The 15331-nt window shown below is 41.3% G+C and overlaps 1 protein-coding gene and 1 long non-coding RNA gene across 2 annotated transcripts in view; both read right to left on the minus strand.

Moving 5' to 3' along the window:
* Positions 1–6256, minus strand: part of OXCT1 (3-oxoacid CoA-transferase 1) — a 78383-nt gene extending 72127 nt beyond the window's left edge. Inside the window, exons 1-3 of the mRNA XM_015848678.3 lie at positions 6004–6256; positions 2692–2800; positions 1234–1324 (exon numbers count right to left, since the gene is read on the minus strand). Coding sequence (XP_015704164.1) covers positions 1234–1324; positions 2692–2800; positions 6004–6081 — 278 coding nt within the window. The 5' untranslated portion in view covers positions 6082–6256. The remainder of the gene's footprint in view (positions 1–1233; positions 1325–2691; positions 2801–6003) is intronic.
* Positions 6257–9123: 2867 nt separating this feature from the next.
* On the minus strand, positions 9124–15294 carry LOC146754070 (uncharacterized). The gene is made up of 2 exons (XR_014939633.1): positions 15112–15294; positions 9124–9673 (listed from the first exon to the last, which is right to left on the minus strand). It is a non-coding gene; the product is annotated as an uncharacterized LOC146754070 (long non-coding RNA).
* Between the last annotated feature and the right edge of the window lie 37 nt (positions 15295–15331).

Here is a 15331-nt window from a genome sequence, read left to right on the forward strand (position 1 = left end):
GAAGCAGCATTTGACATCTTTTTTTGTTTCACACAAGGAATCAAGTTCTTCATACCACTTTCTGCCTCAGACACTCATACATCTTATTTGATGAAAGCACAGAAAGAAAAAAAAAAAACAGTTCCCTCATCCTTTAAAATCCTCATTATGATTTCATCTCAAATGCATCAATCAAAATGAAACAGAAAATGTAACAATACAGGAATTGCCATTCACTGAAAATATGCATCATTTAAAATAAAAAAAAAAAAAGCAAGAATTCTCCCACACTGGCTTCCTTATCATCCATGCTGTGTAACTCCAGTATACCTTACATTGAAAATGTTCATATTTCACAAGGCAAGGGTTTAAAATGAGCCCCCTAATGAAAACTATTGCTAAAGAATGTGCAGTGCTAATAGGAGACAGCAGTCCATACTCTTCAAATCCACAGTGAACCAAATAACACTGGAATTATTCCATTGCTGTAGGTGATATTTAGTAGGGTAAGTCAATGAACCAAATTTAGGGCCTCCTGCAGACACTTGTCAACAACATGATGCAAGGAGACGAACATCAATCTTACTGAGCAGATCAGTTTCAAATATGTTACTATATTCTATATGTCAGTATTTCTATTTAATTTCAGTTCCGTAGTAATGCACTTCAGCATAGGTGGCTGTAGTTATTCTTCTATGTGAAGACACAGGGATTCAAAACAAACAGCTTGATTAAAAGCTTGCTATAATGAGAAGCTGAGAAACTATTTTAACTCACAATTTCACGTGAATTTCTTCATGGGCAAACATTTATAAAAAAATAAATAAATAAATTCAAGGTACTCTTCCATCATAAATATTCTCTTCTGCTGCTGTGAAGTTTTTTTCTTTTTTTCTTTTTAAAGTAGCATACCTACAATAAAATGTTGTCAGAAAGCACTGAAGTCAAAGAAAAAATTCCTATCTTTACAGACATACAAATTTCTGATATTTTCAGCTACAATCAGTAAAATACACATAAATTTACATAATGTCTGTGTTCTACAGCATCTACAATTCTTCCCTACAAATTTCTATGTACATAAAGAACTGTATTCTTGGCTCGTTCCAAACATAATACTCCCAAAACCAACTTCATCAGTTAACATGAAAATGCTTACAATGAGAAGCAATACTTCTTCACGAATATTGGCATTCTCACAGGAACAGAATATATAGGTTGTACTTATGAAGCCACAGACACAAGTATACCTACCCTGCATTGTTACTGACTGCTGTAATACCCTTTACTCCAGTCTTCAATAAACCCCCAATGAGATTTTCAGGAATCCCACACAGTCCAAAACCTATGCAAAATGAAAGAATATTGAAAATGTAATGAGTGTTTGAAAGAACAGCTTAAACTGAAGTGAGAATGTGCACTGGTTAATTGAAAAGTATTTTCTGAACAGAAAAAAAAAAGAAAAAATCACCTTAGCTGATTATACAAAAAAAAGAAGTAATGCTTCTCAAAAGAGTTGCACTCTAGTACTGAAATCTCCCAGTCAACTAGATGCCTCCAGTCTGGATGAAAGCAGTCTACCATCACGTGTCTGCCCATTTACAAGTGGCCTTTGAAGCAGGGCTCCAAGATCTTGTCTCTCCTGATGCAAGTCTTAACTGCTCACTGTGCCTTTATGCTCCATTAGTCCTCCTCTTTTAGCTCAACTAAGCTTCAGTTCTTTACTGCACAGAACAATTTCAAACAGAAGGAGCAAAGATTTCTCCCATGCAGCATAACCTATAATTAGGTGATAAAAATCTGGGAACCTTAACTGTCTAAGCTCTGTAATCTGGAAGCAAGATAACCCAGATCTCCACCCAGGCTGAGGCACTTTATACCCCAGATCATTATGCAAAAACCTCAAAAGCCTGAAGTGAAACAAAATGGTACATTTGAGGTGTTAGGTCCTAGGCCAGGCTCTGATACTATGATTACTAGCATTTTGTTTACAAGATCTCAGATTTTCATTTGTCCCTATCAAACAGCAACAACAACAAATAAAAACCCTCTTCCTATTTGTCATTCTGCATTACTACAATGATGTTTCCCACGTTTTAAGCACTACATTCATTGCCCTCCTCCAGTATCAAGCTAAATAAAGAGATAGTCTTTGAGTAGCCTGAACAAGAAATTGTGCAAATCATCAGAATATTCAAAAGCTCTAGTCACATTGAAAGCTAATGTGACGCAATTTCTAAACTCTTCTGGAAATGTGACACATTCAGAATAATGTAGATAAGTAGTGCTTTCACTCCCAACTGCTATAAATGGCTATAAACAGCTTAGGTGATTTGTTCAAGGTCAAAGAGAGACAGTGAAAATGCAGGTACAGATAGAGAACACTACTATCCACCTAGTCTAATCTAAATACATTTCTTCACTGTCTGAAACAATGATGTTAATCCAAAAGACTAAGTTTACTTTCAGTGTCCAAACTGGCACAGATCAAGTCTAATGCTTTATTACCATGCAAAACATTTAAAGTTTTTCTGAAGCTTCTTCCCTCACCTAAGAAATGGGGATTTGCTTACCCCAATTAGCAGAGTTGAAAATTACATGTTTACAAACAAGTATACGCATCATCCAATTAGTTAATATTAGAAGAACCAAAATAGAAGTATCTCATCTATAGAATAAGAGTTTGTGGTCATAAAGAATGTGAGTATTTACCACCAACAAGTATAGTTGCCCCATTCGGTATATCTTTCACAGCTTCAACAGGATCAGTATAAAATTTGGTGTTGCGATGACAGCTGGTAGAAAAATAGCATCCAAAAGCCTGGAACAATAGTAAAAGAAGTGAATGAATAAAAAGCAATATATGGCAGCTCTGTAATTATGACCATGCCCAAGGTGGTGGCGTACCTGACAAGATACTGCTACCACAAACACTAAATGACTGTGGAAGGATGGAGAGGGGAGTGGAAGGAGACTATGATAAATGGATTCAGCTACTTAAAACACCATTCTCTAGCCCCAGAAACCACATCATCCTTTTGTGATGTCTGTGTATTATAAAGGCTTTAAGCCTGCATCAAGTGGTCAACATTCAAAGAGATTTAGAATTCTGGAATTTCATCCACAACTGTTGAAAAATTTTTACTTACTGTAAACATATTCACAAAAGCAATTACAGAATCAGAGGGGCTGAAAGTGACCTCAAGAGGTCATTGCATCCAACCCCCAGCTAAACCAGGCTCCCTACAGTAGGTCACACAGGTAGGCATCCAAATGGGCCTTGAATATTTCCATAAAAGGAGACTGACTGGGCAGCCTGTTGCAGTGCTCTGTTGCCCTTACCATGAAGGTATGTTAGTATGGAACTTCCTTTATAAAAGTTCTAGGCCATTACTCCTTGTCCTACTGCTGTGCTCTTCAACATGAGCTACAGCAACTAAGACACTGCTCTCATTCATATATTATTACCTACAGATTCAAAGGTACACACTCACTGAGCATACAAGATGCTCAAGTAAAGAGCCAACATCAATATAAACTCAAAACAGAGAGGCCAAAGAACAAGCAGAATAGTACTGTAGTAACCAGATGTCCTTTGATGGCATGAACCCTCCCACAGGCTCCTAATGCAGCCTCAAGTCATCTTAGTGATAGAGAACAACCTAGAATCAGGGAGACTGATATAAATGCATGAAAAAAGGAGGGTAAATGTGAAATCTACTCTTTGTGGCACAGCTGTTACACCAAAATCATCACAGTTCCTTTGCTGTATTCTTAGATTGCAGCAATCCTAAGTCTTTTTTTTTTTTTTTCCTTTTATTATTTTCCGCTGTTCTCATCATGGACAAGTACAGCCCAGGTCAATGCTCCAGCAGCAACTGATGAAGCCATCACAATCTCAAAAAACTGAGAGTATTTGGAGGTTAATATATTAGCTATTGGTGTTTCCACTCCTTTTACAGTGTAAATGGGAGATCCTAGAGAAAGAAGAACGAGCAAGTAAATAACAAACAAGCTATACACAATTTAAAGAGAATGGCACAATTGTTCTCTACAGAGTTGCCTTAAGACTCATTTACAACCGGGGTAGTAATTTTTGGCATAGTTTCAAGATTACACAAACTGCCTCCCACATAAAATTAAGATTAGAAGGGTTTACACTGCATATTAAGAAAAGCTTTCTGAGTGAAGGCTTATTTCCTTCCCACTGGGAACATTCATCCACTTTGATGCGCTCAGAAAAAATGTTTCTAAGTGGGAACTGTAGTACTGAGAAAGAGACCCTTCTCTGCTGAACCACGGCTCTTTCTTTCAGAAACATTTATTCAGAACTGCAGTCAGACTGCAAAGCACGCACCTTCTGGCCCCATTTGGCAAGGGCATGACAAAAGGAGCAGTGCCAGCAGCACCAGGCACTTCAGTACAGCCAGGCTGCAGGCGGGCACAGCAGGGCAGCCAAGCAGGGCAACTGGACTTGAGGGAAGCTGGCTACCGCTGCATCCCCATACTCACATGGATAAGAACATTCTTAAGCGACCACGTGGTAAATCTTCCTAATCGCCCATAACAGTAGGGAACAAAGGAACAGCACATGTATCCAGCATGCTAGCAGGCTGGGTGTCTCTAATAAGAGCTCACATCCTACTATACTAAGTATGTTTTTCTCAGCCCCTTCCTCATTCATTCACTAAATCGTTTCAGAGCAAGAGGCTGTGACAGCACTGAATTGGAGGAGGGCGCTGAAGCCCCTGGACAGGGCTGCAACTCTGGCAGCCCAGGTTCACAAGGTAGGTAGTAGAGTTTTGGTTTAACTCAGCAGGCAGCTCACTGCCCTCTGTAGTGGGATGGTGGGAAGAACTGGGGGAAACAATGTAAAACCAGGGGGTTGACACAGTTTAATAGATCAGGAAGTGGGGGGATAATAGAAAAGAATACCTAAGGTGAGAAATGCATAACACAGCTGTTCACCTCCTGGTGACCAATGCTTAGCCAGTCTCTGTGCATCAGAAGCCCCCAGCCAACTCCCCCAGCTCTACTGTTCAGCATGACACCATGTAATGTGGGACATCACTTGGGCCAGTTTGGGTCAGTTATCCCGGTTCCGTCCCCTTCCCAGCCCCTGGCTGGCAGGGCAGTGTAAGAAGCTGAAACATCCTTAGCTCTGTATAAGTGCAGCTCAGCAAGTGCTAACACACAGGGTGAAAATACAGTTGATCACACCCCAAAGTCCAACACACAGCCAGACACTATGGAAACCTATATGCAAGCCAAAACTAGGACAAGTGGGAACAATCAAAGAGGATTTGACCAGAATGGTCAAGTGAATGGAAAGAAGCTTTGCAAAAGATAGCAAAACATGGAGAAAAAGACAGGCAAAATTCACAGAAAAGCAGAAAGTTTATAATAAGAATAAAGGTTAAAAAAGATGATTGTTCATAAAGACATGATATAGGGCAGCTATAGGCACTGGAAAGCAAACAAATAAACAAATTTGTTTTTTCGACTAAAGCACAGTAACACCAGGAAAAGCCGTGGGTACAGCTACCTGGGGAAGGAAATTAATTAGCTCTGGCTCCACGCCGGCTGGAAAGCAGCAGAGCGGCGAGGTTTAGCGCAGCCCCCCCTCCCCCTTCCCTCTCCCTGGAAAGTAAGGGCGAGCCGCCAGGCAGCGCAGGGCCGCGCTGTGACACCTGCGCCTGGCACCGCAGCCCCGCACCTGCATTGCATGCGGAGCGCTGCCCGTGCACACAGAGCCGGGACGCAACGCCTGGTCCTGCGGCCGGGCAGCAAGAGAACCGAACCCGCGGCCCAGCCCAAGGTCACCGCCCCGCATCTCGCCACCAGCCCCGCTGCCCGCCTGCCTCCCTAGGGCCGGAAGCGTCTCATTAATGGCAAACAATATAATTAAGAAACATTAAAAAGCATCCCTTCCCTGACCGCCCTGGGCGCTCCGCTCGCCTCGCGGGTCCCGCCAAGGTCACGGTACCCGCGGGGATCAGCCCGCCTCTCCTCGCCGCGCTGTACCTCAGCGCCCCGCGCCCGCGCGGCAGGAAGGAGGATGCGGCGGCCCAGAGGAGGCAGCAGGAATTTGTACGCCGCCATCTTCGCGATGCACGACTGTCGGAGAAGGAGCGGAGGGGCTGCGGGCACAGGCGAGTGGGAGGAGAGCAAGAGGAGGCGGCTGTCCGGCGGCGGGCGGATGATCCAGGCACGCTGAGCACGGCAGCTCCGCGTCACGAGTGCCGAAGGAGGGTGAGGGGCTCGGCACCGACGCCCACTGACGTCGGCTGCGCCCGAGGCGGGGCTGGACGAGGGGCGGTGTCGCGGCGAGGGGCCGCGGCCGGAGGGAGCCGGAGCGGGGAGACCGGATGGGGGGACAGCTCCGCTCCGCTCACGCCGCCGTCGCCCAGCGTCTGGCGCCCGCTGCGGGTGGCTGGGGGCAGCCCCCGGAACCTGGGCGTCCCCCGGGGCTCGACCCCCGGCGGCAGCGAGCAGCGTCACGGCTCTGCACGGTGTCCCCGAGCCGCTGGCAGCCCAGCTCCGCAGCTTCCCGAGCGTGCGCCACGCACGCTATAAAAAGAAGCAGCTCGGTTCTTAACAACGCTCTGACGGACGGCAAACTTAGGGATGTGAGCTCTGAATCGTTAAGTTCCAGATGCAGAGCCCTCAAGGTTAGCCGGTCCCAGGCAGCACGTGGTCTCTGCCAGGCAGTTAGATGGTGTCTTTGGGTGGAAAGTGTTACTAGAATAGCTGTATACTTGTTTAAGCAGTCACATGATGTGAACGTTTCAGTGCCAGCACTCCTGTATCTGCTAGGAGGAAAATTCAAAGCATGCCTTCACCATTATTTATACCTTCTAAAAATACCCCCAAGCGAACAGTTCATACCACGAGATGCTAAATGGAACAAAGGCTCACAGGAAAATACAAGAAGCAGTGTAGATGCAGGAAAAGAGAACGCACCCCTCCCCCCAAAAACAGTCTTTACATTAAGTCACATTCCCTGCCCGTCACACTGCTGTTCTTATCGGCAGCACAGCTAACCAGCCTTGTTGAACTCAGCTCTTGCCACAGAAACAAAATTATGGAGGGTAATTTACAGCTTCTGAGAGAGTGCTTCTGGTCTCCTTCAGAAGGATTTGTGCACATCCATCTCATTTGGTCGGTGCTGGTCCATCCTTGCAGGTGCTGGCCTCTGAATTCCATGAGCAACATGTAGGACTGGCCCCTGACACACCACGCTACTGCACATGCTTCCTATGCACGCTCAGCGACGCTGGTACAGCTACAGTTCACCTAACACACAAGCCTTGCAGACAGCAGTGAGGTGTCCCTGCTGGGCTCTGTGTCAGTAATGCTGGCAAATAGGTCAATTGTTCTGTTTCATTTGTCTGTACAGGAGGAAAAAACAGAACTGAGATGAACATCTTCATTTCTACACAATTTTTGTAACATTTACTTATAGCTGCCCTACGCTGTAAGTAAATAATTACAAGACCCTGTACAATACTACTCCATTTACAAGTCATTGTAAATGACTTCCATATACAAGTCATTCACTTGCATGAATGACTGAATGCATCAGTAAACTTTGTGCACATAAATGTTCAGCTTATTCAAAAAGTTCAAATGAAAGGAGGATATTACAAAGAAAAACATTATTTACAAAGAAAAATGGGTATTTTCAGATTTAGTGAAAACTAACATTAAAAGTCAGCAGGGAGTTGGCAAATGAAAGTTCATATATAACATAAATAACAAGCAAAATTCAACTGGAAGACAAAAAAGCCACATTCTAGTGCTTTACAGAAATTAAAGCAAGTGACAGAATCACAGCATCAAGATTTCTGGAGAAAAATTTATGGAGCTTTGAGGAGTTCTGCTCTGGAAACAATTTCTCTTGAGGGGTGAAAGCCTGGGATATAAAAGGGGATATTAGAGTGCGAAGGGATCCTGAAGCTACATAATAAAAGAGAATCAACAACTGCTTGGCAAGAGCAGTCCTTTACCCCTGGATTACCTCTAGAGCAGCCCATGGAAAGCCAATACATATTTTTATTACAATGAGAAACTTAGTAGAACTTCACCTAAAGGGGTAAGATCTGTAGGCTTCATTTGTTTGTTTCATACTACTCCACTTTCCATTATAACACTCATAGTTTAGGCAAGACTTTCTGATACAGAACAGTAGAGTGTACACCATGCATCACATCACAGGATCACAGAGTTGGAAGGGACTCATAATGATTGAGTCCAACTCCTGTCTTCACACAGAACCACCCAAAATCCAAACCCGATGACTAAGAGCATTATCCAAATGCTCCTACAACAGCTTGTGGTCACGATCACTGCCCTGGGGAGTCTGTTCCAGTGCCCAAACACACTCTGGTGAATAATATTTTCTTAACCCCCAACCTGACCCTCCCCTGACACAGCTCCATGCTCTATTGTTAGGTAGTAAGACAATCTGAAAACTTTACTTTCTGACTACTGTCGATGCTAGACTCCATTCAAAACCAGGGTATTTGTAACATGTAATTACACGGTAATTAGGTTAGGTAATTTTTATTTTTAAAAAGATCACAGAAGTATTTTATTCTACGTGATTCTTGATACTTCTATTTATGTTTTAATAACACATATTTAGTAACTGTTATCAATACTGTTTGGATTAGTTTCAGCTGTGACAGACAGCATGCCTGCTAGCTCTGGAAAAGAGTTTAGTGATTTAACCTTCCTTTACTGGAGGAATGGGAGAGGGAAAATAAAAAGCCCATTCAGCAGATACTTGCAGACATAATCTGTGGGGGTGATGTATATTGGAGGCCAGTTTAAATTCTAATTCGGTAAATGTTACTAATCTCTCACTTTTTCTTTTTGTCAGGATTTCTTCTGCAAGAATGAGGTTATTTTACAATCTATCCTTGTTGAAGATTAAACATAAACATAACACAAGGGGCTGCAGAAACGGACTGGAAACAGGAATCCTGATCATCTGTCACATTGCATGTCAGTTCATGTTGGCTAGCACTACTGTAACAGGCTTTTCCAGATTCTGCAATGTAACATTACACAGGGTGCATTCAAATGAACCTCATCAACAAACACAACTCACTTTAAACCAGGCACCCTTTAAAAAACTCCTAGTGAAGAAATCTTTGTCCTTTTATTTGAAATGTAACTGACAGAACTAAATAAAAAACATTAACACAATAACACTGAGCCACTTCTGCAGAAATTGCATGCAGTAAACAAATCGTACATCCCATAATTCACTGCAGCGAGTGCAGCACAGTGAGACTACAGGACAGGTACTGGAGCTGGAAATGAAGACAAGCATGAGACTAGTCTACCATTCTCAAAGAGGAAATGAGTTACAGGTGAAACTTGGACTTTGCCATCCATTTCAGGGGTGTGGTGCTTAAGCTGGACAGCACCAGTTCTTGGTGACAGTCTGGCATGCATATCCACACATGCAATACAAATCCATGTAATTATTTGATCATCCAGTCTCTAGGGAGCCAGTTCCCTGCATGCTCTAACAAAACTGGGTGCCAATCAATTCTTATCTGAATTTCTTCACTCAGTTCAGCTGCTGGAGAAACAACTTTCTTGAGTTCTGAACTTCCTTCTGCAGTGGGCTGGTCCATCAATAGCTAGGTCAGTATTCTCAACTGGAGGCAAGATCTGAACCCTGCACATACATTAGGAAAATGCAACAGTCATTTTGTTTGGCATTTCTCAGTTTCAATCAAATGAACAGAAGAATTGCTTATGCAGATAACTAAGCTTTCACCTAAGATACAGGACAAAATCTGTGTTGTTGATTTTTTAATTATATTCTTTACAAGGTGATTTAAAAAGAAACATCTAATTCATTCATCCAACTTTTAGAAGGCCTGGTTAGTCTTAGAATATGGGGATTTCCTTTAGCTCTCCCTTGATTTTGGTAAAATACAACAGTCTCATTTTAGATCTGGCTCTACAAATGCACACATAGAAGGAGCTAGGTGGCTGTTCAGTCTACATCACATCCGAGTTCCCTGCTTTAATGAACATGCATCTTTTTGTTGTGAAGCTCTTGAGTCTCTTGTTCACAATTTTACCAGCTCTTCAAAGATCCAGACTATTTTATTTTATTTTATTTTATTTTATTTTATTTTATTTTATTTATATTTTTTCAGGGGCCAGTTTGAAAACATATTCTAACAGTTCACAGACTTCCCCAGCCTGTTTTGGGAGCTCTGTACAGCTTTAGCATATGCAGTCATTTAAGATCATCAGTACCATGAAACATGCCCAGTTAAATCCCAGAATAGATTGAGCACTGTAGAGATGCCCTGTTACATCCTGCTGAATTCTCAAACAGGGCACACAGTTGGACATTTATATTCCTTCAGCTACCATAGACATCCTCTCTTAAAACTAGCAGGCCTCAGTTAGGAACTACATCTGCAGCAAATTTACTACAGAGATATTTAGGTAACCACAGTAATCTCATAGACTGCATAGAAATGAATTACTACAGGAACGGCAAGAAGTGTCTCAGATTCCCATTAAAATGCCAACTAATTCACTTGACTCTCAGTTATTATACTGCCACACAGATTAATACAAAATCCTACTTAGTAGAATTAATTTGCTTTGATCCAGTAATCAGATCTGAGTAATCTGTAACATTTGGAGACTGAGGTGGTGTTTACTATAAGCAAGTTCTCCCAGACAAAAACTTGCAGGAACCCATAAATTAAATGTGCCAAGCAGAAGAACACAAAGCTGTTCACAGTACACACATGTTTGACCATTAACCATAAAACAGAAAGATCCAGGCTTCCTTGCCTGTTGCCAGTAAACTGTTTCACTGCACTACAGATTATTGTAAATGTTACATTTGCTATTTAAAAAGCTACTTAAACTCCCTCTTCAGCAGCAAGAAACCCTCGCTATGTCAGGCTCTAATATACCCTGTTTCCAGGAAGATGATTTTAGAAAAGCAGTTCCAACTTCAAAGTTCAGCACATGCCACTTCCTAATAACCAGTAATCACTGCTAAATCATCTTACATTCTCTGAACCTATGTAAATGCCCGTCAAGTATCACATTGTCTCCCATGCGGGCAACCATGTTACAATAATGAAGATGGCTCTAATTTCATCAAACCACTATCTGAAATACGAACATGCTAGAAGCAAATGAAACAGAGAACAGTCATACAAGTTTAGAGAAACAAAAGCATAGCCACCTGGAGTGGTTATAAGTAGTTAGTGTTCACATGCGTCCCCAGAACTAATATATTTCATATCTGTTGAACAAAGTACCCAGTTGCACCTTTGGCATCATAAATATCAAATATGCTGACTTAAGTGTATTTTAGAATGAATACATAGCCTTACTAAGCTGTCTGATTTAATTTAATGCTTCCTTAGTCAATGACATGACACTGTGACACTGACACCGAACTCAAGAAATCATTTTCACAGAACTTAATTCCACAAGTACGAAGGAAAGCTTTGAAGACTATTTTCTTAGCACTGTTTGGTTTGAATTCAGTTTTGCACACCTTCTGCAGTAATTCTAGTGAGGAAGAGTGTGTCTCTGTTATTCAGAGAGGCGTCTGAAAAGTGATACCATGATACTGACCATCTTTCTTACAGATATTATTAGATACAGCAAAGTCATGAAGCTCACATACTATAAATATGCACAGCAGTTTCTGTGCATAATGCAAAATATTTCTGCTTATTTTAAAGAGTATAACTATTTTCTTCAAACACAGGGATGAAAGGCATGCAAAGGGTCAGATATTCTATGCATATAATACATTTCCATAAAATCAGTTTCTCTCAACTGAGCATAAAAGCAAAATTTATACACCTTCAGATAACAGAGCTGGAATTCTGACATCTAAGGCTGACTGCAACAATACAACCTTTACCAAGGTAGATTTATCTAGGTGAGCTAAAAAACAGATTGAGAAACTGACACATCCATTCACCTCTTTACTCACTAAAGATCTTCAGATGGTGCAAAACGATCCAAGACTGAACTCAGGTAATTTTGAGCAAACCTTTATCATTTAAATGCATTATCAGTTATTAGATGTATGACTTACCAGAATATTGTCCTTTGTAAGGCAGATAAACCAGCACACACAAATTCAGATTAAATCCTGAACTCACACTAACAAACAGTGAAATTGTATATGCCTTGAATTTAGGTTATTATGGTTTTGCACATTTTAGAAGTGTGTAATCTTTTTAATTGAAATTAAACTAATTAATTAATTAAAGCCCAAAGGTGGGTCATTTCTTGTTTATTTCCACATGAAACTTTGCCATTCTTACCCAGCACTTTACAAACATATACCAGACTTTAGTGATTCATCAGAAATCAAATACAGTTTATAAGTCTATTAGGATCTCATAACCTATCCAGTCTTTACTAAATCAACTCATATTTTTCTCAGTTATTATTATTATTATATTTAAATCAGAGACAGCTAATAAATTACCTACAAAAATCTGACATATTATTCGTAATAAAACTGGGCACTCATTTCTATGGATCTGAAACACATTAATTCTGGACAAGCACATGAATGCTAACTAGCTGTGGAAATCACAGTAGTTTACTGTCATTCTAAGATACTTGCCAACTGCTGCACTATAAACTTTTCCAGATACTACAGAACTTAAAGCATGCTGCTCTGAACAGAAATCAGTATATTTATTTTAATATCCACAATGTACTTGCTGTTCATTTTAAAGACAAATTTTGACCGTGTACTTTTAAACTGTTAGGGACTGCTGGATAAGGGATAATATCTAGTATCTTTTGATGAAGAGTCAGTTTTTTTTTACCAAAACAGACCATTAGTAATTCAGTTGTACCTACATCACAAGCTACTACTGAAGCATACAATAAAATATGCACAGCATGAAAAACTTTGTTTTTGAGAGCGCTGGTAATTATAAAAGTGTAAAATTTATTGCTGTGCAAAGTTATTTTACCTGGACATTTCAGGAAAACAGAGCCTACTAAGTGTTCTGGAACTACAGATTTCTGAGACAAAAGTGATACATAGCCCTCACTTATGTATGAGGGCTGCTCTGAAAGTAATGCCTCTAATTTCATTATGCAGGTGAGTGCCGGTATACTATTTGAACCTCTCTACAAACATTCCACTACATTTTGTTGCTGTGCAATGGATGTCAGGAGAAGGGCCATCTGACAGAACATCATCTGACATACAGAAATGCAGATGAAGCAAAGGTGTGTCACTGAATTCCTCCGTGTGGAAAAATGACATACACCAATGGCTGCTGAATGTTTAAGGAGACCAAACAGTAAATGTAGAATGGTGAGGCACTGGATGGTGGTTTTCAGTACTGGCAACAGCAACAGAGGGTCACATGCAGGCACCCGTTCATTGCTGGTGAAAATGCATAACTAGTGGTGGTGAATGTTTTGAAAAATACTGTTTTGCAGTGAAATATTTGCCCTACAAAATACTGTCATTGTGCTCTACTGTGCAACTATCTGTTGTAGTTTCTGTGGAAATAAATAGGAGCCATTATTTTTGGAGTGACCTACTATGGACACTGTGCAAAAACACAGGCTATTAGAATATTTAAATACATACTCCACCCATGCACATCCACACTGTGTATGCATACATGCGCATATAAACACATATACTCATTTTTATATAAGCCACATGTGACAAGAGAACAGCTGTGGCAATGCCATACTCTTGGCTCCCAAGGATGGAACAGTAACAGCCACAACTGTTTACATACTGTGCAGCTTCTCCTGTTGTGCTTCCATCAATGTAAGAGCACAGTCTATTTTTAAATAGCCAACTTCTTATTAGAAACAGTAGCTTCAAAATTAGGAAGAATAAGGCAACAAATTATCACAAATACTACATGAGGAATACTGTAGCTCTAGCAGGTTCAACACACAGCTTGGGGGTCTCCAGCCAAAGGGAATGAATCTTGGAGAAGGCATTTTTTTCTTCTCTCAAATTGTTGCAGTTTCTATTTTGCCAGATTGCGGTTAACAGAAACACATCCCTTTCAGTGAAACCACAGGTAAGAAATGTTAAAAAACACATTCCTCAGCATATTTAAAGAAACAGTGGATAACAGTTTCTGGACAAAAGCATATACCTTTAGTTTTGGAACAGATATACCTAAAATAAGCTCCAGTGCATGAATACAGGCAGAGTAACAATGCCACTTCCTTCATCAATTAAGTCAACACTCAACCATCTTAGAATTGTTTGTTTGTTTGCTGCTTTGAAAGAAATGCCTCGAAAGATTAATGACATCTCCTTCTCTATTAAAGGCTTACTTGCCAATTTGTAAAGAAAGTCAATAAGAGAGCAACATAAATCATAGCTGGATGTTGAAATGAGAATTATATCAGGACTAAGAACCTGAAGGTAACTTACCAGCACACAGCCATTTCTCAGTCCCAAAACTGACAGTGTGGAAACCACTGCATTTCATCTAAAACATGAAGCCCAAATCCTCTAACACAGTTATTTACCTTAGTACTTTTGGTGTTAATGCAGATGTTCTTTAGATGAAAATATGTGTTTTGGTGTAGACTGTGCAGTGGTAAATAACAGTATAGACAAAGACAGTATGATATTTCTCCTTGAAGTTATTATTATTATTATTATTTGCCTTTTGGTTTTACTTTTGCATTGTGTTTGATCTGTTGGACTGCACTTCAGTGTGTCACATAACACAAGCAATAGCAAAAGCATCCATGTCTGTGCAGACAGCTGCCCTCTGCTTGGTCACAGACACCACAGCGGTGATGTGCAGCCGTTTTGGGGGCACATCAGCGAGAGATAAGAACTATCAGCACGAGCAGCGTGTAGCTTGGGAAGAGACTGCCAGGCAGAGGAGGAGAACGTCCTCATTCATTCTTGAAATGCACGGACTAACCTAATCCAGAGCAGCGTGCCCAGTCACAACGCGTGACACAAGCAGACACTGACATGAAGTTATTTTCCAGACAAGTGAGGAGAGCTGGAGAAACAACATACGGAAAAACTCCATTGCTGCTCTTACTCAAAATAACCAGTTACCAAGCGTTAGTGATGAGAAATAGCATTACTTTTTCTTCCTAGCACGCCATCTGCCCACCTCCAGAGGCTGTGAGGTGAACTTTGTTAACCTGGACAGCAAAACGGAGCCGGAGTATCGCCGCAGACACAGGGCGGCTCCGCTCCCCCTCACATGACCAACCCCACAGGCCGCCATCCCGCACGTCACGGCCGCTAATGGCGCTCGGTAGCAGGAAGGTTCGTAGCGCCGCCCTGCGGCTCCGCTCCCCG

This window comes from Coturnix japonica, chromosome Z, assembly GCF_054131305.1.
Source record: "Coturnix japonica strain WE chromosome Z, WE-NBRP24, whole genome shotgun sequence".
In the NCBI taxonomy this organism is placed as follows: Eukaryota; Metazoa; Chordata; class Aves; order Galliformes; family Phasianidae; genus Coturnix; species Coturnix japonica.